Source organism: Lissotriton vulgaris, chromosome 10, assembly GCF_964263255.1.
Source record: "Lissotriton vulgaris chromosome 10, aLisVul1.2, whole genome shotgun sequence".
NCBI classification, from domain to species: domain Eukaryota; kingdom Metazoa; phylum Chordata; class Amphibia; order Caudata; family Salamandridae; genus Lissotriton; species Lissotriton vulgaris.
In genome coordinates this window covers 419,415,243-419,439,056 of record NC_141698.1, presented here as the reverse complement: position 1 = coordinate 419,439,056, position 23,814 = coordinate 419,415,243, and the positions used below count along the sequence as shown (strand labels likewise).

The 23,814-nt window shown below is 44.5% G+C and overlaps 1 protein-coding gene across 4 annotated transcripts in view; it reads right to left on the bottom strand.

The window, feature by feature from the left end:
* The window catches only part of ABAT (4-aminobutyrate aminotransferase), a 712,333-nt gene that overhangs the window by 384,031 nt on the left and 304,488 nt on the right, over positions 1-23,814 (bottom strand). For 3 of the 4 annotated variants that reach the window (XM_086941270.1, XM_086941268.1, XM_086941266.1), the window contains exon 2: positions 14,963-15,083. In XM_086941270.1, the coding sequence (XP_086797396.1) occupies positions 14,963-15,020 (58 nt within the window). In that variant the 5' untranslated portion in view covers positions 15,021-15,083. Of the gene's footprint in view, positions 1-14,962; positions 15,118-23,814 lie in introns of all 4 variants that reach the window. The other variant, XM_086941269.1, reaches the window with a different exon arrangement.

The following is a 23,814-nucleotide window of genomic DNA, read 5'->3' as shown; positions in this document are numbered from 1 at the left end:
ATGCCGCCTACCTTGACAACATTGCACTCTTCAGCTCCAGTTGAGAGGGCCATTTGCACCATCTGGGGAAAATGTTGAGGGCTCTACAAAGTTCTGGTCTCACTATCAAGGCCAGCAATTGCCAGATAGGGCAGGGGTCTGTGGTTTACTTGGGACACCAAGTAAAGGGTGGCAAAGTGCAGCCCCTGCGACCAAAGATTGATACCCTTCTGGCTTGGGCACCCCCCAAGATACAGACTGAGGTGAGAGCCTTCTTAAGTCCCATTGGTTACTACAAGAGATTTGTTAAGGTATACAGCACCATTGTGGCCCTTTGACAGAGCTGACTTCCAAGAAACATCCACGTCAGGTGAACTGGACAGAGGTAAGCCAAACCGCTTTTGACACCCTGAAGGAAGCCATGTGCACGGCATCCATGCTGAAGGCTCCTGATTTCTCCAAGGAATTTGTGGTGCAGACTGATGCTGCAGAGTATGGTGCGGGGGCCGTGATTTCACAGCTAAACGAAGAGGGCCTAGATCAACCTGTAGCCTACATCAGTAGTAGGTTACTTCCCAGGGAACAGAGGTGGAGCGCAAGAGAAAGGGAAGAATTTGCTCTGTCTGGGCGCTGAAGAAGCTACAACCCTACTTGTTTGGGACTCAATTCCAGCTTCAGACAAACCACAGGCCCCTCAGATAATTATGCCGATGAGGGGGTAAGAATCCTAAACTGTTGAGGTGGTCCACCTCCCTACAGAGAATGGACTTTACGGTGGAACACCATCCCGAAACAAAACACGCCATGGCTGATGGTCTTTCTAGTTTTTTTTTACCTTAATGATGATAACTTTCAAGAGGTTGGGTAGTTATCCCCACTTTCTGTTGGAGGGGACACTTGTTAAACCTGGCATCTTTTGGTGTGATTTCCCAAGTCTTTTTGCTTGTGACCTCCTGTTTTTAGAGCCTGAACAAAGGGACAGCCCCTCCCGGGTGTGGGTGCCATTGGCCCATTAAAGGCAAGCGGCTTCTTCCTTGTAGCTCACCTTTAAGGCAACCTCCTCTGTGGTTCCAGCAAGAGGGAGATAAAACCTCCCTCTGCAGCAGACCTCTATTGTCCCTGTAGTTGGGAGTTGTTTACATGTCCCCCCAGGAGGGCAGAAGACTATCTGGTGGCCAGGAACTGTAAAAGGCAACTGGAATAACTAGGCAACAGAGTGGTACATTTCTAAAAGTTGTCCTTCCTTAAAAGTGACATTAAATTTAACTTTAGTATCAAGTTGGGTTTGTTGGCACGATTAGTTTGATACCATGAACTACCCATTTTAGTGGTCTCATACAGAAGTTAGCAGAGATGAAGGGTCAGTGTGTAACTCTGCACTAGCCAATGGGGCCACTGGGTTATCGATTGTAAAAACAACAATTTAGGATTTTCGCTGTTAGAACATATAAAAGTATATGTCTTACTTAATAAGAAACAGCTCCCGGGCATAGCTTTAAATGGCAACGTTGAATTAGCAGTTTCAAACTGCTCTTCCAGTCTGCAGTGGCAGGCTGGGAGCCTTGCTGTGCTTTGCCACACTCATGGTGGCACAATCAGTGCAAAAGCCCTGGGAGGACACTTTTAGTTCCAGTCCAGGGTACCCATGGGACCATATACTAGAGGCCATGGGGCTGATTTACAAGCCCATTGAGCTGCCAGCCGCCAGTGCATAACTTTTTTTGATGCAAAGGTAGCGCAATGGGCTTACCCATATTTACAAGTCCACGTAAAATCACCCAGCATGACTTTTCATGGCCTTGTAAATATGTGCCCGTTTCAAGAATTACTGTGCGTGAAAGAGGAGTTGCATGGGTGTTGCTGTGGGTGTTCCCAGACAACATCCATGAAACTTAACGCATTCCCTGATTTACAACATTTTGTAAACCTGGGAATGAGTCAGAATCCTATGCCTCCCCAGGGGAGGCGTAAGTATGGTGTAACATGGAGAAATACTTTCATTTTTCCAGGTTTTTACCTCTTTCTGGCGTGCTGCAATCTGCAGCATGCATACAAAGAGGAAAATGCCAACAAATATTGTTTTTGTGCAGGAAAGTGTCCCTTCCTGCACAAAAACGATCCTCCCCGCAGCACAGGTATCCTTGCAAAATGGCGCAAGGGTGCCTGAGCAGGCGCATGGCAGTCAATTGTGCACCAGTGCAGGGGAAAGCAGGGAGGAGTCCCATTGTTAATATGATGCATCCATGTGCTGTGAAAATGACGCAGCACAGCGCAGCTAAATGGTTTGCAGCACCATGCTGCATCATTTACTTGTAGATGAGGCCCCATATAAGTAAGTTAACTTATGCCAATTGAGGGTAACCAATATTCAACATACATTTTGTAAAGGGTTTAAACACAGGCACTGAGGTCTGGTTAGCAGACCTCAACGCACTGTCCAACCTGAGAGTCTAGCAGCATCCGTCCAAAACTGCTTAGCCTTCTGGAAGCTTGACACAAGCAGTCAGGCTTAACTTAAAAACAATTTGTAAATTATTTATGCAGCACACAAACCGTAATAAAGTGAAAACACAACACATGAAAAATCAGTAACCAATTTAGAAAAATAAACTACATTTTTATTAAATAAAATGATACAAGAGCAACAGAAACTCAGTCAGAAAAAACGGAGATATTTCATTTGAAAGTTTTTTGTGAAAATAGCACCTAAAAGCACAAATCACCACTCGCAGTCATCTGGTCGCACTATACCATGGTAGTCATAAGTTCAGGTCGACCGCGATGGAGCACGGGTCGGATACAGGGATCAGGTTATTCCTGCTGAAAAGTTACCTTGCGAGTCCGGTGCGAACAGTTACGCTCGCGTTGAAGGAGGCCGTGAGGAGGAGACTGAGCGTTGTGGATGGCCATCGCTGTAGTGCTAAGAGCAGGCAGGCCATCGTGGTCGGTCATCGTTTTAGCACGAATACCTAGTTGAGCGTTGCGGACAGTTGTTACACTAGCTTCGTGTGGGCATTGTTGTGGGTTGTCGCTGCTGTAGCGCAAAGTTTAGCTTTCCATTGCCGGTCATCACTACTAGCGCACAGAGCAGGTCTCACCAGAACTTAACGTTGGTGGTAGTCATGAAAAGCACAGTCATTTTGCAAATGGGCTCATTTTCGGTCACTAGGAACCCAAACTTCATGCTGTTTACCTTTTCTTTAGGAGGAGTTCATTCTGATGCCATCCAAGCGTCCCGGATTTAGGAAGCACCTCTTGGGGATCAAGGACCCACTTCAGTAGAGGTCAGCAGGGCTCAGGCAGGTCCAGTTGCAGGTCAAGGAAGATAGAGTTGTAGCAGGTCAGCTGGGCAGTTGCAGGGAGGTCTCTGAAGCTTTAGTGTCCCTGTAGCTCTCACAGTATTCCGTCCAACTACCTTTGGAGTTACTCTGGTTAGCCGGACATGTAGGCAAGCAGGTCCAATCTTCCTTCTTAGATAGCAAGTGACTTTTTCAAGCTTCGGGGCAGTCCTTTGGCAGCAGGGCGGTCCTTCTTCTGTAACTTCCACAGGTCTAGGAGTGTTCTGAAGAGACTCTCTGGAGGTCCAATATTTATACCTTTCTGCAAGCCTTCGAATGGGGGTGGAGGGGTAATGCCTGGTTCTAGAAAGTTCTTGCCTTGTCAACGTTCCAAACGGTATGGGGCTGACAAAAGGCAAGGCACGCCTGATGTCAAGTTCCTTAATTTGGTCAGAAAGGAAAGGCCTTCTAGTGTGAGTGGGGCTGGGATAGCCCATCCCCAGTCATCCTTTTAGAAAGGCCCATCCTGTTCACACCTAAACCCCCTTTGTATTACTGTCTGGAAGCAGTACATAAACCTCAAAGGCAGAGTCATTCATGGTCAGGTGACCCAGGACACCAGCAGAAGGCACAAATGGTTGGGACACGAACTACCAACTTTCTAAAAGTGGCATTTTCAGAATCGAATTCTAACTTAAAATCCAACTTTACCATTAATGGGGGTATTAAATTACAATTCATTTGAGAATAACCAGAATATCTCTATCTGATTCCAAAACTAAAGTTATCACTTATTAAATGTAATAAGGTACCCAGTGTCAGTCAATGGGAGAAATAGGCCTTATAACAGTGAAAAACGACTTGAGGTGTTTTTCATTCCCAGGACATGTAAACGTAGACACACATATACTACTTTTTAAATACAATGCACCCTGCCCTACGACCCCTTCAGGCCTACCATAGGGGTGACTTATAAGTATTAAAAACAAAGGTTTAGGCATAGCAAATGGTTTATATTGCTTGGTCAAAATGACAAGATAAAACTGTACTACAGGATGCAGTGTCAGGCCCATGTTTTAAAAGGCTACTTTAGTGGGTGGAACAATGAGTGATGCAGGCACCCATGTAGCACTGAATTTATAGACCCAGGGTACATATAGTACCATATACTAGGGAATTACAAGTAAATTAATGTACAGTCGGGTAGGTGACAATTGCACCATTTTGTATGGAGAGAGCAATTTTATCACTAGTTAGCAGGGGAAAAGTGAACCAAGCCCTAGTGCCAATAAAAATGAGTTCAGCAACAGAAGGCAAAACATCTGGAGGTGACTGCAAAGAATGGCCAGATCCAACAAGTCTGTTTTGCATGTGAGTAGGCCTGAAAAGCTGAAATAGTTACAGGTTTGCATTAGTACTCCTGGCCTTCTTTAAAAGTGGAAAGAAGAAGCTATCATATCAGGCTTACACTTTGCATGCATAACATCATTGACTGCAAGTATAATTTATTCCAAACCAAACAGTTTGAAAGTGTTTTTAAGCTGGAGGTACACAACAATGATTAAAAAAAGCTGTTAGACATACATTATTATGAAGTGCATTACATAAAATATCATATTAGATGTTTCAGGGATGATCATATTCCTGCTCAAAAGAAAAGAGATACTAGAATGTTAAGATTATGGCAAAAGACCCCTGGGATCTCGAAAGGAAAGGTTAGATGTACGAAGGCTTTTTGAGGTCGCAAACAAACTGATTTGCAGATTCGGGCCATTTTCACACGCAAAAAGGCATTTCCCAATGTAAAACCCCAAATTGTGATTCAGTAACCTGTTGTATAGCGTCTTAGGACCCTCGTGTAATTTTCCCGATTCATGCCCTTATATAGGTATAATTCACATTACCCTTATATAGGCACAGAAATCATACCCATATTTAGACATAGCCCATACAGTCCAAATACAGGCATGGCTACTTCCACTAGTTCCAAAAAGCCACAACGATTTCTTGGAAAACTCGGCTTCAGCAGTCAGGGACATCCCTTTTCTTGAATATTGATTTGTCTTAGAAATCATGGCATTTTCAAAGAACTACCATTCCCTTGGGGTTCTTTGGTGAAGTTGTTATGTCTGACTTTACGTCAAACCAGGAACCTTCAAGGTATAAATATGCCCACACTTGCCCTAGCAAAGACACAGTGGTTTGGAGCAGTTCGACTATCTACGTGCCCAACGCATCTCGCTACAGAAAGTGCCGAAGGAAGCTGACCCTCCAGCTGACGCACTGACAGAGAGGCTGCCTTTCTCTTGCTGGGAATCCAGCTCCAGTGTTTCCAAGCTCCCCTCTCGGGGTGTTGGGAAATCGAGTCCCGAGACAGAGATACCAGACCTTCTTCATTCTAAAACCAGGGTACGGAGCAGATTAGACCCTAAGAGAAATCTTGGATAGATTCTTGGCAAAGAAACTAAACCCATACTTACTTCTTCCCTCGTACTAGACTTAGGTTAGGTACATTGGGGTAGGCGTATTTTAGAAGTGCCAGTTGAGTACTTTTAGTCTTTGTTATTTATGTATGTATTTTATGGCTTAGAAACCATACCATGCTTTTACAGTATTTTATAATACTCTTCTTGCTGTACGCATTATACTGTACAGCCAGTATTACGATTGTAGCAGTTCATTTCTTTTGCATGAGAAAGAAGGCTGTTCAATAAATACTTTTATTGAAAACGCCCGTCTCTATTTTTCTGCACCTCTGGTGAATCTAAGCATGCACGATTGACTGAGTGAAATATCTATCTATTGTTTCCACGACTCTGAAGATCAGTTTTATCTTTGGGAAACAAAGTTGTCAAGTTTATGCGGTAGTCAGAAACTAATCCCTTCTTGTGTATTAGAGAAAGTTTCTAGTGACCTCTGAGCTAGCTGGCACTCACCATTAAGTCAAATATATTCGATAGCGACCTAGTCGACCTAAGTCCTACGTCACATCTATAGGATATATTATTCCAATGCGCAGAGCCTATTCGGAATGTAGGAACTACACTACAAACCTGTTACCAAATTGCACTTTGGGTTTGCGAATCGATACTAGGAAGAAGCGTGTTTAGGGAGTCCCTTCCATGTACAAATTCACATTAGTATGTACAAATGTTTTATGACCAAAATGTGGTTGCAATACATTCACACTTTACAGCCAACTAAATGTTAGTGGTAACCTCTATGAAAATTGTAAGGATCCCCAAGGGACCCCTTCCCATTTGAGAATGGTTGAAAAAATATTTTTAAGAGCAGGCAGAGGTCCAACAGACCAATGCCTACTCTTGAAAAATTTACCACAAACGTTTAATTTTTTTTCAGATTAAAAACGTATTTAAAAGCTATCACAGACATGGTGATCTCTATTTCTCATCACTGTAAATCTAGCCGAAGTGCAGTATAAAATGGCTACATTTCTATTTCTCCTTTTAACACGAACACCTTTTTAGGTCGAGCCAAGTAAACAATGCATGTGCTGTCTGTTGTAAGGCTAATGTGGTTTACCAAGAACATAGAATGGTTTGGTGCCCACCCTTTGCTTACCATTGGTTGGCTTTCCTTGTCACTAATGTGCCTGCATCTTATTTCTGTCCCAACTTGTGAATCTTGTGTTTGGCCCTCATATAGAGCATTGCCTCCTTACAATCTCTTTGACTGGCTGGATTCACTGCTTCCACTGCTTGCTTTTCAAACATTACTCTTTTGCTTTGTGTTAAGCACTCAATTAGATTGTACATGTTTTTGAGACTTTACCCTCATGTTCCTCTCAGCCCCTGAACTATGGGTCGCTTGCCATTGCCCGACAGCTTCTCTCTTCCCCTCTGCCTTGTGGCTTTGACTTTCTCTCATGATTCCTTCCGCCTCTCCCACTCACTTGCTTAAAAAAACATTGTTGCGCATTGTGTTTTTTTTAGTTACCGATCCAACTCATATCGGTAAATAAAAATACAAAAATGAAGTACCAGCATCATTTTATAGGCATGTGCATACATGGTGCGTGTGCCTACAAAATGATGTAGGCTGCCACGTCAAAGCTTTTTTTTTTAAACTATAAATAATTAGCAAAACCAATAGGTTATCGAAAGCAATAACTATTGGCTTTGTCAATGCTTGTTTGCATAGTTATCATGATGAAAAATAAAAGTGAATCAAAAACACTTAAATATGGCAGAGCAAACATTCGGTTTGTTGTTCCATTGAATAATTCATTTTGTGAGTTAATGAACAAGGTACTTACCTTCGGTAATAATGTATCTGGTAGAGACATAGTCTAGCCGCAGATTCTTTAACTTAGAATATCCCCAGGCGTCAGACTGGTCCGGAAAATCTTGCGCAGCAGCACCTCTGCGAGCCGGGGGGCGGAGGGGGGGGCGGCGCCCTGACGTCGTCCATGGACACGACGCCAGCGGAGCTACATATGCCCCGCTCCGGCGTGCCTACATCAGTTTTCGTCAGAAGACTTTTCCACGTCAGAACGCAAAGCCACCACCAAAAACTGTGAAATATGGGAACAGTGTGCAGAAAAAGAAAAAACAAGGTATGGTGAAAAACATCACCATAGAAGGACAGTGCAATGCACCGTATATTGTAAACTGAGAGACGGAAAAGAACAGAGCACCACTCTGGGAGGGACCCCTGCAATTGTTAGGTCCAAAAGGTAGAAGATGATACAGAGCAGAGGCAGAATTCGAACCCTTGGCCTGTGTAATCCTCTGCAACCAGAGGCACAAGACTTACCATTGAGCCATAGCTCGTTGGTGAACCGTCACAGCAGCCTACAGAAAGTCTGCAACCACAACATATGACAGTGAAGGACAACCAGTCCAGAACCCAGGAGTAAGGGAAAACTACCATAAGGCGTCACCCAAAAGGAGACGTTTGATCCGAATAAGGGACCTATGGAATGCATCATTGTCAGAGACTGCAACCGCTAGAGTGCAGGGGAGGCAAGAGACCTCAAGCGGTTGAAGGAGATAGAAGGGAAGGACGGGGGGGGGGTAGAAGAATTTAGACTCACATTGGACAACCCAGGGTAAGGGTTGCAAAGGACACATGGCATATGAGCATACCGTCCAATCACAAGGATGGGTAGAGCAGAGCCACAAAACGGATTGTAGCCTTGTGAGTCAAAGTGAAGAGAAGACTTCACCCCGCAGAGAAATAAAGCCACCCAAAGGGAGAAGAAGGCAAGAAGCCCAACCTGAAAGGGTTGTCGCAGGACGGGGAGGACAGGCGGGCGTTAAGGAATCTGCGGCTAAACTATGTCTCTATCAGATACATCGTTACCGAATATAGAGACGTCTAGCCGCAGATTCCTTAACTTAGAATAGATACCAAAGCCATACCCCCCGAGGAGGCGGGACTGCGACTGTACCCCACTAAGGTCCAGAGAGAACCTAGCCGTCAATAACATGACGAAAAGAGTGTCACCAACCAAAGGGCGATACACAGTGGGGACATAAATGACACCAGACCCCTATGCTCTGAAGAGAGCGGGAATCGAGGGGAGGCTAGGGCACCACAGCCCATTCAGAATAACACGAAAACCCCTACATGTAGAGGGGATGAGAGAAGGAAAACACCAAGCCAGTACGCTGGTGCCTGAGCACTAAAATGCCGAACTTCGAAAGAAGATGAGCAAAAAGGCATGAAAGACTCGCAGGATCCAAGGTGTCAACAAGAAGTCAGAGCTAGCCCCAGCTAAACAACTCAAACAGCCTAAAACACTGTTGAACCTGCTCCTGTAGCATACGAAGGCAGTGGGATACTGATTCCTGCCCAGCAAGAGCCGATATGGAACAAAAACAAAACCAGTAAATAAACTGGCGTGCAAAGGGGGGGATCAGCACCTCGCAAGACGTAGAACTGAACCTATGTGCCCAAAAGACTGATGAGTGATATGGTGGAGAGAACACGTACCACTTCCGCATGTACCACAGAGGAAGAGTACTTCTGAGACCCTCGCCAGCCAGACATGTGTTAGAGCAGAGGGTGCTGTAGTACCATAATTGAAGAGCACCAGGAAGTAAGACAGCAGGAATAGCTGAGATGTGTACAAAGCAAGAAGGCAACGGGCCACAAATGTCAGAGAAGAGCTGGTGAGGTAAGAGGACAGGGCCAAGACCAAGGCAGGAAAGTCCGCACAAGCCATTAGGAAGATCATGGCACAGACACAGCCTAAAGAGGATGCCGAAACCCGGCCAAACCCAGGGACTAGGGTACACTCAAAAGTACCCGCAGTTATACAGAAGGGGGAACTAGTCCAGGTTATAAGCAGCGTCTGCCTCCGGTCAGAAAAGAGAGTAGTCCCCTCACAGGACAATTGGAAAAAAAGACTAGCCTAACAAGGGAGTACCCAGGACCAACTTAGGAGTCCTAGACGTCAGGAAGAGCGGAGTTCAAGGAGAACCGGCTCCACGAGTCCGCCACATTAACTATGCCAGCAGAACATAGAAACCCCTGTGCAGAAGCAGCTGGGATGTGGAGAAAACTGCTGGGGAATAAGCAAAAAGGCCATACAATCGTATAACAGAGAGGCCCACGGCAACTCCTTACCGGCGAGAACAACCCAGAAGGGGCTGCGTCAAAGAACGGACTATGTGACAAAAAGCATGATGCCAGGCCATGCGAGTTAGATACTACACAGCATAGAGCTAGACCAGGAGTGGAAGCACCACAAAAAACAGAGTGCTGCAACCCTGCGGGACGCAGTAAAAAGGTATGTGAATTCCAGAGGTATACCCATATTGAAAAGTCCACAGGAGCGAACAAAGGCAGATGCAGACACCTGCCACCACTAATACCCCACATAGGGCAAGGGTCAACCCCTGGCAAGAAAGGGGGTTCCTCTTGGCAAAACAGACAGTCAGAGGACTGAAAACAAAAACAATTAGTCATACGGCTATGAAGACCATACAGAGACACCAACCTGTCTCTGATAAACAGGGTCTGTAAGAAAAATCCGCAACCAAGAAGAAAGTCAGTCAGTGACGCAGCAGAATTAGGGTAGCCCTGACAGAAGCCTGGAAATCGCTGAGTCCGCATGGGACCCAAAAAGATCTATTCCATTAAACAGCATGTCTTGGAGGCTCTCCCGAATATTATCAGGGAATCGGCTGTCACGCATCCAGGCATGGCGGCGTAAAGCTACCGACCGTGCAAGAGCACGGCCCACAGAGTCTGTGGTATCCAGGAAGAAGCGGATTGAAAAATGTGCCAACCCCTTGCCGTGAAGGACAAGACGGAGAAGCTCTGAGAGCAATTCCTACGGAAAGGAAGGAAGAAGGTTAGCCACAGAGTCCCAGAGTGCGGAGGATGCACAGGCAAACACGCATATAGTGTTTAAAGCGTGGATGGCAGTGCTAGAATAAGCTAAAAGCTGTCTTTCACATGCATCCAGCCACCTGGATTCCCGGGTGGGAGGAAACAAGGGCAAAGTGGACGAGTCCTGTAACCCAAAAGCTGCCTCAATTACCAGGCTCTGATCAGTAGGGTGGAGGGACAGGCAAAGTGGATCCCCCGGGGCGGGACGGTGCCTACCAGCAACGGCCCGATCAACTGGGGTTCCGGAAGAGGACAGTGCCCATGCGCCACCCAGGGCTTCTAATAAAGCACCCTCAAGGAGTAGCAAGGGCTTCACGGTAATGGGCTCGAGATGAAGCAGATCCATTAAAGGATCGGGAATGAGGGGTACCACAGGAGGCCGAAAGCCGAGGATAGCAGCTGCCTGGGATAGTCCGCGCATAGGCGGCCCCTAGCTCAGTAGTCACCCTAGGAGGGGACAAGAGGCCGTCTGTAGGAGACGGTTGGAGACTTATTCTCCCAATTGCCATAAAGAGCGGGGCTGGGGAACGACCCTAAGGCCATGCCACACTTGAGACCTGCACCAGTGGCTCCCGTCCAGGGGAAGCGGCAGCCTCCGAAAAGGCTGTAGCAGATTCCGGAGTCGCCCGACCCCTCTGAGGAGACAGAAACGAGGAATCCGGAGGGAGGTCAACCCCAGGCATGGACGCCAGTGTTGATGAACGGATGGACACCGGCGGCGATGGATGCGTCATCAGCGGCATCGGTGGGCGCCGCGCAGGAGTTGACTGGATGTCGACGGCCTCCACGAGGGACGCTACCTTGACGTCGACTGGCGTCGGATGATGCGTTGGCCCAGACGTGGGCTCAGGCTTAGAGCTGGGTGTGGGTTTGGGCATGGAGCCCGGCTATGGGTCCGACGTGGAGCGTGGACATGGACAACGTCAGGGCGGAGCCATAGGGCGCCGGCCCCCGGCACGCAGAGGTGCTGCTGCACAAGATTTTCCGGACCAGTCTGACGCCTGGGGATATTCTAAGTTTAGGAATCTGCGGCTAGACGTCTTTATCAGATCAACTGATTTTAATATGTGTAAATGTACAACTTTTGTGGATTCAAAAACATTCACATTAGTTTGCCTGAAAAACTGTGCTATTACAAGAGGCTCTATTGGGAGGTTATATGAAATCTGACGTCTTCTAAATGTAGAATTAAATTCAGGATATAACTTCATATTGGAAAATGCAGCCCGCATGGCAAATGCATTTTTTGATTTTTTTCCCTCCAACTTGGAAAACATTGTGCCAATAGAGAACCTCCAACTCCTCCCACTAATAGTGAGGTGCTCGGTTTCCGTTCTCACCTTGGTAGGGAGCAACTCCAGTCCTTTGCTAGAGCAAATTTCCAATCATTTCCAGGGTCGGACGGGACAAGCTAACACATACGTGGGCATTTGCAAACTCTCAAGGTTCGTTATGCATACAACACTCACTTCCAATACTCGTGTAAGGTGTATTACTTTACTCCTGCACAGTTGTGATACACAGTTATACAGTATTAAAACAATTTACGCCAGACATATATCCTGTTGTAAGTAGTTGTCAGGCATAACTGGGGCCATTCTTGGTTGTGAACATAGGTTTAAGATTGTTATTGGCTTTATGAATCGAACCCATTAAGTAAGAGAAAGAAACAAGCATTTGAGGCATTCAAACCATAGACCTAGTTGATGGATTACTGACTTGGGAATTGTTTTAAGACAAGTGTGTAACTATTGGATGTGAGACATAGTTAGTTATAACCTATAATGTTGATATCAGTTACAGTTTCAAAATGATATGCCTTTATTTTACAATCTTCAAAAGGCTTTGACTTGGAGCAAAGCACACGTGACTGCTAGAAAATTATTACTATGCCGATGAGAAGAGCATCTGTTTAAATTGACTGAATGCTAGAAAACTATCTTCAAAAGATGAATCAAAATATATACCCAATTTGATTATGGAAGTGTATTTTTTTTTAGAGTTTAAGTGTGCACGTTCATTGACGACTTCACTGCCAAACACACTAACATTAATGTTGATTCAATTTATAAAATATGGGAAACTTTTAAGCAAATGAATGTGAGGGAGCATGGTTAGAATGTTTGGCACTAGTTAATGCACATAGTCTAAGTATAGATTTTGCTGCATTTTTTACATACTTGAAATGCAAGAACATTGCTGAATATTGGGCAAAATTATATTATTTTGAAAAATGAAATACAAAACCCAAGGGGTAATTGAGTGCCATACAGAGAAGAGTATTACATGAAAAGCTTTGCATCAATATGCATTACAGCATAGGGTAAACGCTTTCATACGAGAAAGGGGCCTAACTGAAGGGAACAAATTTAAAAGATAAGCTTGCAAAATGAGTAAAAAGACATTTTGCTGGGTTCTTTGGTTGGCACCCACCTGCACCACCCGCTTGCTTATGTTGGTCTTCCCAGTAGTCGTGCAAGTTGGCCTTTTCTATCTACTTTGGAGTCAGCCTTATTCAGACCTCTCTCCCCTCCGTGTGTCAGTAGGTCAGTGCCGTTGCGACTTCCCCAGAACAAAATAGACCTTATCTACCTGCTTCATTGTGAATCCTCAGTTTTATATCCTCTTGACCACAATGAGCCTCGCGGTCTTAAACCCATGTCCTCCATGTTCTCCTTGGTCTCTGTTTCGATCAGGCTAATGCTTCTATATATGAAATGTAGCATGGCACCACTCTTCCTTTGTCTCTCTCCTCCTTCCACGGGTCTTTTATCGAAGTCCCCTCTCAAATACATTTTAGCACTGCTTCGCAATGCTCTTTGTGGAATTAGTAATCGAGGGCCAGATGAATCATGCATTTTGCTCCTCGCAAACGAGTCGATTAGCAGAATCGGCCGTTTGCGATCGCAATAAATGCATTTCCAATGCAGCAAACCCAATTGTGTGATTCAGTAACTTGTTAGCGTATCGCAAAATGAGTTTGTGATTCACTATTTGAAAGGGGCGTGTTTAGGGTGTCCCTCCCAAATAGCGAATCATAACGGTATGCATTAATGTTTTGTGACCATGAATGCCGTCACAAAACAGTTTGTAAATCGCAAAACAGAATGCATGAAAGTGTGTTTAATGCTTTTAGCGATTCCTAGGGCTCCCCTTCCCATTTACAAGTGGGTTAACACCTACTTTAAGTAGGTGGTAACCCATTTGCAAATGGGAAGGGGTCCCCTAGGAATCGCTAAAAGCGTTAAACACACTTTCAGCATTCTGTTTTGCGATTTACAAATTGCGAATTGCAAAGATTCACAAATAGGAACTCACAAAACAGGGCCTTCATACATCTGGCCCCTAGTGTTTGGAAAATCTCTATTTGTCATGTTTCCTTTTGTACTCATTTGTTTAAATATTACGAGCTAGGTTGAGCTATGCAGAACTTGGTCAGAGAATCTGTTAGCATTAATTACTACCTCTACAACTACATTTATTAATCCTTGCCAAAAGTAATCTCTATGATAGAAAATAATGAATGGTTAAAAAAAGATAGATGAACAAGAGGCAATCACGAAGGGGTCACAGGTCCAGCAGGTGCATAAAATAGATGGAGTGTGAATGACGGATCTTAGAAAGATGGGTAGGTGGTGGTCAAACTGTAAATCGTTTTTCCCCATAAAAATGAAAGTACAGGTCTGATACAACCAGATCATTATTTGAAATGTAAGTTTAAAGGAGAAACTCTAAACACTCTTAACTTCATCTCATGACTGTTTGAATGAGGTGTCTCAAACAGCTGCAGTTATTCTGGGAAAATAGATAACAGGGTATATCCTAGCTATCTTAGGAAGCATATGTGATCCTGGAAATGTATCAGAAGAACATAAACAATGTATTTTAATTAAAAGGAATCCCAATAAATGGGAAGGAAGCCGACACACTATAGATTTCACTTTCAATTACGATCTACAAAATTTGGAATTTTTAAAAAGGTATCATGTAAGGTTGGAAATAAGGTAGAAATTTATGTTTTTGGCATACATTTATAAAGTTGAGTTGTGCATAGTCATTACAGAAGAACTAAGAAAGAATGTGCTCATTTTTACACCCTATATTTCGAATGTGTGTCTCTTTCTCGCTTTACCTCTCTCTCACTTTCTTTTTCTCTTGTTTTTTCCAATTTTCAAACTTTACTGCTTATGGTTATCTATAGTATGTAGTATAAAAACGTATTCCAGTTTTGACTGGATCCATCCTTAAGTACTGGTCTTACATTATATATTTCTTTTCTATTAATTTAAAAGTCATTATTATCCATTTAAAATCAATTAAGAAACAAGGAACAGATCGCTCACCAGACACTGCCAATCTGGAATGTTGTTGAAGCTGTCGGCTCAGGAGCATGGACGCCATTCTTCTTCGTCGTCTTCAAGGGAAGCCGATCAACCCTCGCAGCTTTCTTATCAAAGCAAGATTCTGCAAAGAGAAATTGATTAGTTTCACTGGGTATCTATTATAAAAAAAGAATCGTAATTTATTTGCTTTCTATGTCAGGCAAATTACTCTAATAAATGTAGAAAATACCGTATTTACATGGAGCAGTACACTTCTCTGTGCCTGAATTATTACATCACCATCATTATACCAAACCAAGGACTCTGTACCTTTTTTTTAATATTCTGCTCATGTTCTTCATTTTTTATACCATGTGCATTAATGATAATCTGTACCTTAACCATGTCAGAAGTATTTTTAGGTGGGGACCAAGTCAAAAACGCCAAGCCTGGCTCACATGTCACGATAACCTACTTCTATGTTAAAAAATTAACCCTAAGGGATAGAGAAAACATGGCAGCTGCAGCATCTGGTGCCATCCAGTGGCTAATTAATTAATTGTGAGTTTCGAACGCGCTAGAATCGACTCCCGAAGGAGTATCTCTGCGCAGTAGACCGCTGGGGAACCCGTCCTGGCTTTCCCTGTGAGATGGTCTCTACTGGGTATCTCCATGGTGAAACCAGGCATCCCCGGTGTATGTGGGGGGCCGTTGTGGAGATGAGGCAAGCTAATGCCCAGAGTTGCCGAGTGTGATCCCTGGTTAGAGTAGGCACCGAGGTGAGAATTATCGAGTCCGCTGACCCTGGTCCACGACCCTGCCGCGTCGGGAATTGAACCCTGGTCCCGGGCCGTCCTCTGCTCTCGGGTCTGCCGCCTCTAACCAGTGAGCCACTCCACTCCACTTTAGCACTGTTAGCATCCTTATCATTAGTAAACAGGGAGGATTGCTCCAAAAACTATAGATTTTGCAGCACAAGTGCAACCCTGAAAAGTGTGGGGCATTGGGCATACCGCCCCACTGCCTTCCTTCTGATGCACCTGCTGTAACTGATAACATTAACATTATTGAATGTGCTTATCTTCATCCTATGATGCACTTTAATAATTATACCCTTGTACTAATCATGCAGAGTATTAAAATGACAGCCAGAGGTTATGTTGGGTTTGGCGGAATTCGAGAACCACTGCAAAGAGACAGGTCTCCGTCCCTCCAGAACCCACTGTTCATGCACCTCATTCAGTTGTTGGGGAATGTAGAAAAGTGCCCTTTTTGCCATGGTCCCCCCACTTTTTGCCTGGTATTTGATGTGATTTCGACTGTAAGTGCACAGGGTTCCTGCTAGACAGGTCCCCAATGCCAGATCTCTTTCCCACAACTGTGTAATTGTCGTCTCAATTGGCGACACCTTAAGTCCCCTCTGAAAGTCTATAATAAATGGTACCCCTGGTACCTAGGGCCTGAGGTACGAAAGAGGGTTCCCATAGGCAGCAGCACAAATAGTGCCACCCTAAGGGACCCCTCACCGAATACAAACTGCCACTGCAGGATGCGTGTCTTGGTGCAGACAAAAGTGAAAACAAAACATGGCACATAGCCTGTGTGCCTTTGAAGGGGGTGATGAGTGCGTTTGATCGAGTTGTAAATATCCTTAGGCCGAATCCTTGCTCTTTTAATCAGAATCAGGAGTCCAAGTGATGTAGAAAAAATACTTTTATTAGATAGGGTTTAAAACATGAACGGCCGACACGTGTTTCGCCCCCTGTGGCGATTTGCGCCGGGGCTTTTTCAAGGCTATTTACAGTATCATCTATTCATTAATACAAGTCTTCAAAGAGTTAACTTTGTTTTCAAAATATCTTATTGTATGTCAGGTTTCAATTTCTCAGGGATTAATCCTCGGTTCTCGTCTTCTTCCTCCGCTCACAGGACGGCCGCTTTCCCCTGTGTGCCATGCCTGCAGACACTGTATGCAGTATAGATAAGTTTCCTCTACAGCTGGCCTTACAGCCCTATGGCAGGGTGCACTATACCACATGTGAGGGCCTAACTGCCTGAGAAGATATGCCCCCGTACTGGTCTATTCCAATACTGCCAGTTCGAGAGATCAGGGAAGCTGGTGAAAACGAGTTCCCCAGCTACATGATGGCTTCACCGAAAATAGGGATGTTTGGTATCAAATATCTTGTATTATTAGACCCACACTGATTCCAGTGCTGGGTTTTGACAATACATGTACCTAGAGGGCACCTTAGAGGTGCCCTTGCAAACCCTACCAGCCAATGGTGTGCTGATTGACAGGTTCCCGCCAGCCTGTCACCAGAGACGAGTTGCTGACCCTTAATGGTAAGGGCCTTTGCTCTCTGGGGGCCATAAACGAAGCCTGCTTAAGCAGCAGTGATTTGCACCCCTGCCCACAGGATGACCTGCGGATTAGCATTCCCAGGCAGAGGGGCTCAAAGAACCCACTGCATTTGGTATGCAAATCTGGCTTCTCTCACAGGAGAGGAAACCGATCCCCTTTGTCCATAACCCTTTAGCACCTTGATAGGCGGGAGACCTGAGCCCCTGTGGTGGTTCAGATCCACAGGCTTCCCAGTCCATGCCTGCAGCCTCTTTTCAATAGGACGAACCCCAATAGGATAACATTGGGCACCCGATGCTGAAAAGTACCTCTGCACTCGGCTGCCCCAGTGCCACCCGAGGTGGCCTGTTAGTGCTGCCTTGGACCTTTACCTATATTCACCTTAAGTCCAGGATTCCAATCTTTGCTGCTGCCATAGATTTTGAGAACCACCTTTGATGTTGGGGTGTGATTTCAGGTAAGGTAGAGCTATTGTGCAGCAGCCTAGTTTGTACAGATAAACGGTCTCCTTAGCCCAAATCCGATTTTACCCTGTCCCAATCACCCAGAATTGCTAAATCTTCTTCAATTCCCATCACAAAAGAAAAACATCTCAATTAAACTTTGTGCATCTCAAACATAGGGATAGTGGATACATTTTAGCTGTCTGGCCAGTGCCACAGGTATACAATTTTGAAATATCCTTGACTTTGATTGGCTTCCCTCAATCCCCTTTTCATGATTCAAGAATAGATCATCCCAATTCTCACCCGAAAACGGAACCGATAGACGATGTTGCTGCCACACTCATAAAACTCGAGCTTCAAGGGCAGATGCACTGTGACCAATGACAATCCCATCAAGCCACGACACTGCACCGCTGAAAGAACCGCAAGTGTATATGTAATTAAAAATGGCCAACTGGGGTACAGGAGACAATGAAGAGCCCAAGCAGCAGAATAAGATTACTTTTGAGACGTAAAATCACCCCTAATTCACTCCAAAACATGCACTACATAGCAGGAGGAACAACAAGCAGCCAGTAGCATGAAGTGAGAGAGACATACTCCTGTGGGCGGACCCACAGGAAGTAGTACCAAAAGGGCGACAGACAGCCGAGCCGGAAAACAAGACATAAAAATCAGAAATGGACCTCAGAATGTCAGGGCCGAGCAGGCCATCATGACATTGCAGCCTAACGGCATTACTTTTTTTATAAGAATGCTTACGTCAGGTCGGTGGTAGCAGTTTAGTCAAAAATAGGATTCTAAAAGGATGGGCACAGGAAAGGACTCCACCACCCCACAGTTAGGTGATTCACCTTTCCAGCAATAAATAACCCAGTCTACGCTCAAAAGAAAGAAACATTTTTATATTTGGGTCTATCCAAATTTGGAACACCGCGTATGTATCTATGAGGTGCTTTGTTTTAGTAACCACACAGTAAAAAACAATTTGATATAATTCCTGTCTCACAAACTGCAGTCTCCCCCAACACAGTAGCTGAAATTCTGATGAAGAAATCTGCTCAAAGCCTCAGTAGGAAGTTGGTGTAGAAGTAGTAGTTCCTATCTATTACTTCAGCTTTGAGTTATGTTTTCCACCTCATTAGCTAAGTCGACAGTTATTCCACTAACCAACCATGTACTGCCCATGAAGACATTTCCAATGGCCAGCCCCCTGTCCAGAAGGGCTGTCACTCACAGACCTGAATCCGTCCATCACTCAACCATGTCAGATGACAGAGCTAATAAAAAGGGAGTTGGGTGCAAATGCCACCAATCCAGGTTCCACCCTACGTGTCTGTTGTGGTTGTTGATCATGCGAATGACTCGACTTAGAAACGCTTCGGACCCCTCCAAACACGGATGTGTGCATCAGCCAAACAGTGGAGCGTGTTCTTTTTTTCCGTTGGTGAGGCGGTGTAAATGTCACTATTGCTCCAGCTCTGTGGGGTGTAGAATCTGAGCCGGCATTTGGCATTTATATGTTGGGCCTAGGCCGAGGGCGCCTACCACCCGAGAAGCGCAGGAGCTTGCTGGAGTCCTATGACCTGCCTCAAAAGAAATGTGTGTTTGACCACTGTTTCTGAAGGATGACGGCACCCATGTCCGCTTTTTAGCCTGTATTGCTTTCAACTCTTTCCACTCTCACCTTCATCTCCCAAATTTTTGACACACCGGCAATTAAAGCGAATGAGTAAGAGGGGCGCCAAGTTTGGTTTCGCCTAGGCTATCTCAGGAAAGGCCAACTTTGCTTATAATGGTGCAAATCTGCACTGGCACGAAAACTAAACTGCCAGGCAGTGGGGCGTCTCTTTATTCTGGTCCCAAGTCTGAATTTCCTGTGGTACTGTGTCCAAATAAGCCTATGTGGGCCGGTGGGCCTCTGGCCCAAAGAAGCTTGACCCAACCTGAACCCGGCACTTCTTGAACGTAGAATGATCTGGCTAATGTGGGCCAAAATTAAATCCACAACATCGATGAGTACCGAAAGAATGACCAGCCTCAAATAAGACAGGAACTTCACCAAAAATGCCCTCCTTTTCTGGATGTTTCTAATATTTCGCGTGGCGTTTAGCTTTACAAACATACCTTAAACGAATGAAATTGATTTTGCAGCTGAGACCTGAAATAACGAAAAGCTCAGAGCAATTAAAACCAACTTCCTCTGTGGTAGGGACTGTCCCCCATCCGTGAAAAACTCAATTTGAAGGCATTAATGCCCCGCGCTGCTCGTTATGCAGGATTTGATGCAATTAAGAGCAGCGGATCTTGGGACAGTGACGCTGACTGGCACAGAAATTGCCGGGATAACAATAATCCCGCGTGGCACCCGGGCTCCTGCTACATTTAGAACAAAAAGGGAACAGACAGGAGCTCGCTCTGAGGCTCTGCGGGTTCAATCCGGTGTTAGGTGCTCTAGGACCAGTGCCGGATTAATCCCCCAGGAATTCGAAATTTCTGCCCTCCCCCTCCCAAATGATCTCCTAATACCCAATGCACCAGATTTTTTACAAACTAACAACTGCCAGAAGTTGAGCTTTTAAGAGACAGCCTGCTATGTGAATCTGATGTCTCTGGTTTATGTACTTTAAGTTGTTAAGGAGTACATTACATTAATACAGTATTTTTTCTGTAGAGACTTTAATGTAAAGTTGTCCTTTATTTCTGTCTTTTGGAATCAATATTTGAGAAAGCTTGATTGTAATTTTCTTTCAAGATCAAATCAATATTATTTTGATCCGTTGTCGCGGGGCCCTAAAAGGAGTGGGGTCCGTAGGTCAGTGCCTACTTTGCCCATTTGGTAATCCGGCACTGTCTGGGACCGATTCACAGAGGACCTTCGCACTGGTGCCGGTGGCCCAGCGATGGGTAACTGCAGTACGGAGATCCCGCCGCCACTGCGGAACCAACGCCACCAGTGCGCAGGCCCTTTGTAATTCGGGCCCTCAGTGTTTAGAACTGGGCATCTATCATGATCCTGTGTCCTGCACTCACACAGAAGGGGTTTGTGACCTCAGTGCATACAATAGCACAAGCAATCTCCCAGTTAGGGCAATCTGCACACAGCAGGGCCGTTATCAATATCCCGTCTCCTTTGCTGCACCAACATAGAAGGGGGTCAATATGTGTCTTATTCCTTCTTTCAGCACACACATTACATTTAATAAATATCTAAAAGTTAGTGCATGGAACACAGGGCAGTAATTGTTTCTTCGCGTCTATGAGCGCTCATGACATCAGTAAATGCACTCAAAGATGTTTTGAGATAACATGTGCGCTACAGAGGGAAAAAAAGGTACATACAGAGACTACTTCTCCATTGGTGGAGCGCAAAGTGGCGCAGCGCAAAGTGGCGCAGCGCAAGGTATGGAATCATAATATGGCCCCAGACCTTGTAAACACAGGGCAGTCGTTGTCTCTTCGTGTTTCCAAGATCTGCTGTCAGCTAAACGTGCACTAACTCAGTGATTTTTATGATTAATGCGTGCACTGCAGATGTGAAAAAGATATACACAAACCTCACTCAGACGCAATCATGCACAAGCAGGCACACAGGTGTGCACCCAAACATCAGACCCCCCCAAACTATGTAATTCAAGGAGTGACTACGTTGAAAAGTAAATTGCATGTCTGCCCCTTTACAGGAAGTATCCTTATCTGAAAAAACTTTGCTCTTAATCTTGGGTAATTTTTTTCCAAAACATATTTCAAGTGGTACACTGTGTTAAATTTCACAGAATGACTGAAGCATTTCATATAGACGAGTACAATAAAGGGTCCATGAAACAGAGCACCTTATTTGCAAATGTGAACCGTGCAGGATAAAATCAAAGCATTCGAGGCTAGTTTGCCTCACCCTACCCAGAAGTTGTATGTTGCAAATGTTCTAGTGCTTTTTTTGTGCAAATTCAGGGCCCATAAAGCGCCATCAGATTAATCGAAATCCACATCTGAGGCTAGTCGACAAATAAATACATTTTAAGGATGTGAAGCACGTTAGGCTCCAAAAGGAAGACAGAGGGTGGTTACGTTTTAAGCCATGAAGGTTTATTAAAAATTAATAGGTTTTACAAATCCCAAATCATCAGATTAGAGTCCATCAATACATGAATACATTAGTAGTCATGAAGTTCAAATAAATGTAATTCATTTAAATGAGGACAAATTAGTATAGTTGTCTCAAAATGGAAAAGTGAAGCAAATCAGTTCTCCCACAAAGAGACCACGCCCTAACTGCCCATGATTAACTGATAGAAGTTTTAGACTTCGCTCAATTTCACACTTTCTTATTTCTCTACTTTTGCGTTTGCCGATGGTTCCTTATAGATATTTTTCGTTGATCATATTGATTTCTAATTTTGCATTTTTCTTCTTTATTTTATTGGTTATCTTGTCACAAATTCAGACCTCGGTGTGGTTATTGGCTTTTCTTTATATGTATGTCTAGGCACCTTATGAGAAGAGTGAGACGCTTTTAGTACTAATAGCGTTTCCTTCGTGGTAACTATCTGATTTCATGAGCACTTTGCCTGGTCTTTTTCATCACTGTCCCGTAGATATTGTAAATAATGTATGTGGTATTATAGTTGTAATACATATTAGTTTCATGTTCGTTGAGTTGTAATATGATTCCTATGTATTTTAATTTCTAGTCCTGAGGAAGTCTGTGGCTTATATCACACAGGACGAAACACGTGTTGGCGGCTAGACCTTTGCTTTGAAGAAGTGCTGTGAAATAAAAAGAAGATTTGGAAGATCATCTAGTTTTTGAGGACTTTGATTAATGGGAAAATGAGCTCAGGATATATTGTTTGTGTGAATAATACACAGCTATTACATTTACGTGTACATATGGTAATGTCGATAAAAATGCAAAACATTTCATGTGAAAAATAACCTCATCACAAATCACTTACTAAGGGCAAGTTACAACCATAAATCATGTATTGTACCTCCACGTCCTCGATCATTACTTCTACTTATACCACAATAGAGCTTGATAGGTTAATAGAGTGTGATGACATGACTGACCACCTGCCTCAGGGCGGCTTACTATCATTCGCAGCGAGTAACAATGATCTAATAAATGACTTGTCAAAAAATTAAGACATGACAATATTCCGATTTAAAATGGATTAAGAGCAATCAAATGTGGCCAAATTGTAAACGTTAATGCCGTCAAAATGACATGGTGACAGTGTCACGTTTTAATAAAGAGAACAGGGGCGGCCCACCCATTAGGGCAGAGGAACGCCGCCTCCCTGCTGCCAGGACAGTAAAGGTGAAAAACAAATTGGTAATAAAATGAATTGCCATTTTATTTTTCACTGCTCCCAACCCGAGTAGTGTTTAAAGGCTGCCATTGCTGCTGAATGGCAGCAGTGGAGGACTGGTGCTCACTCCAGTTTAAAGTGCGCATGTCACAGTGGCCAGGTTTCTTACGACGATCAGCCTGACATTCGCATTTTAAACCTTTCCACCTAGCTGTCTTAGACAGCTGGGTGGAAAGCAGGCACAGGTGCCCAGTGCCTGCTGGAGCATCGAGGCAGCCCACTCCAGCCAATCCTGGCGCTGCTCTCATGCTGCTCATCTGCCGCATTAGAGCAGCGTCCGGATTTAGAGAGAGAAATTGGCTGAGGATGCATGAAGTGCAGTTGTCCTGACGACATTCAAGAAGAAAACACAGAGGATGAGGAAGCATGGGTAAGTGCATTTTGAATTTTTGTATTATCTTTTTGGCCCACTGACAGGCACTGTGGGAAACTTGCATTGCCTTGAGCCTCAACTCCAGAGCTCTCAGTCACAGCCGGTCATGAACAACAATCTGTTAACGAGCCATGATTGAGAGCTTTGGCATTTCAGCCTAAAGACATTGTGGTTTATTACAATGCCTATCACTGGTTTTGACTATTGGTCTCAACGTCACTCCACTATTGTGGGTCACCGCCCGCCAGTGCAAGACAAATCAGGAAGTTGTGGGGAATATGAGAAATGACTTCAGAGTGTGGATCAGAAAGAGAATT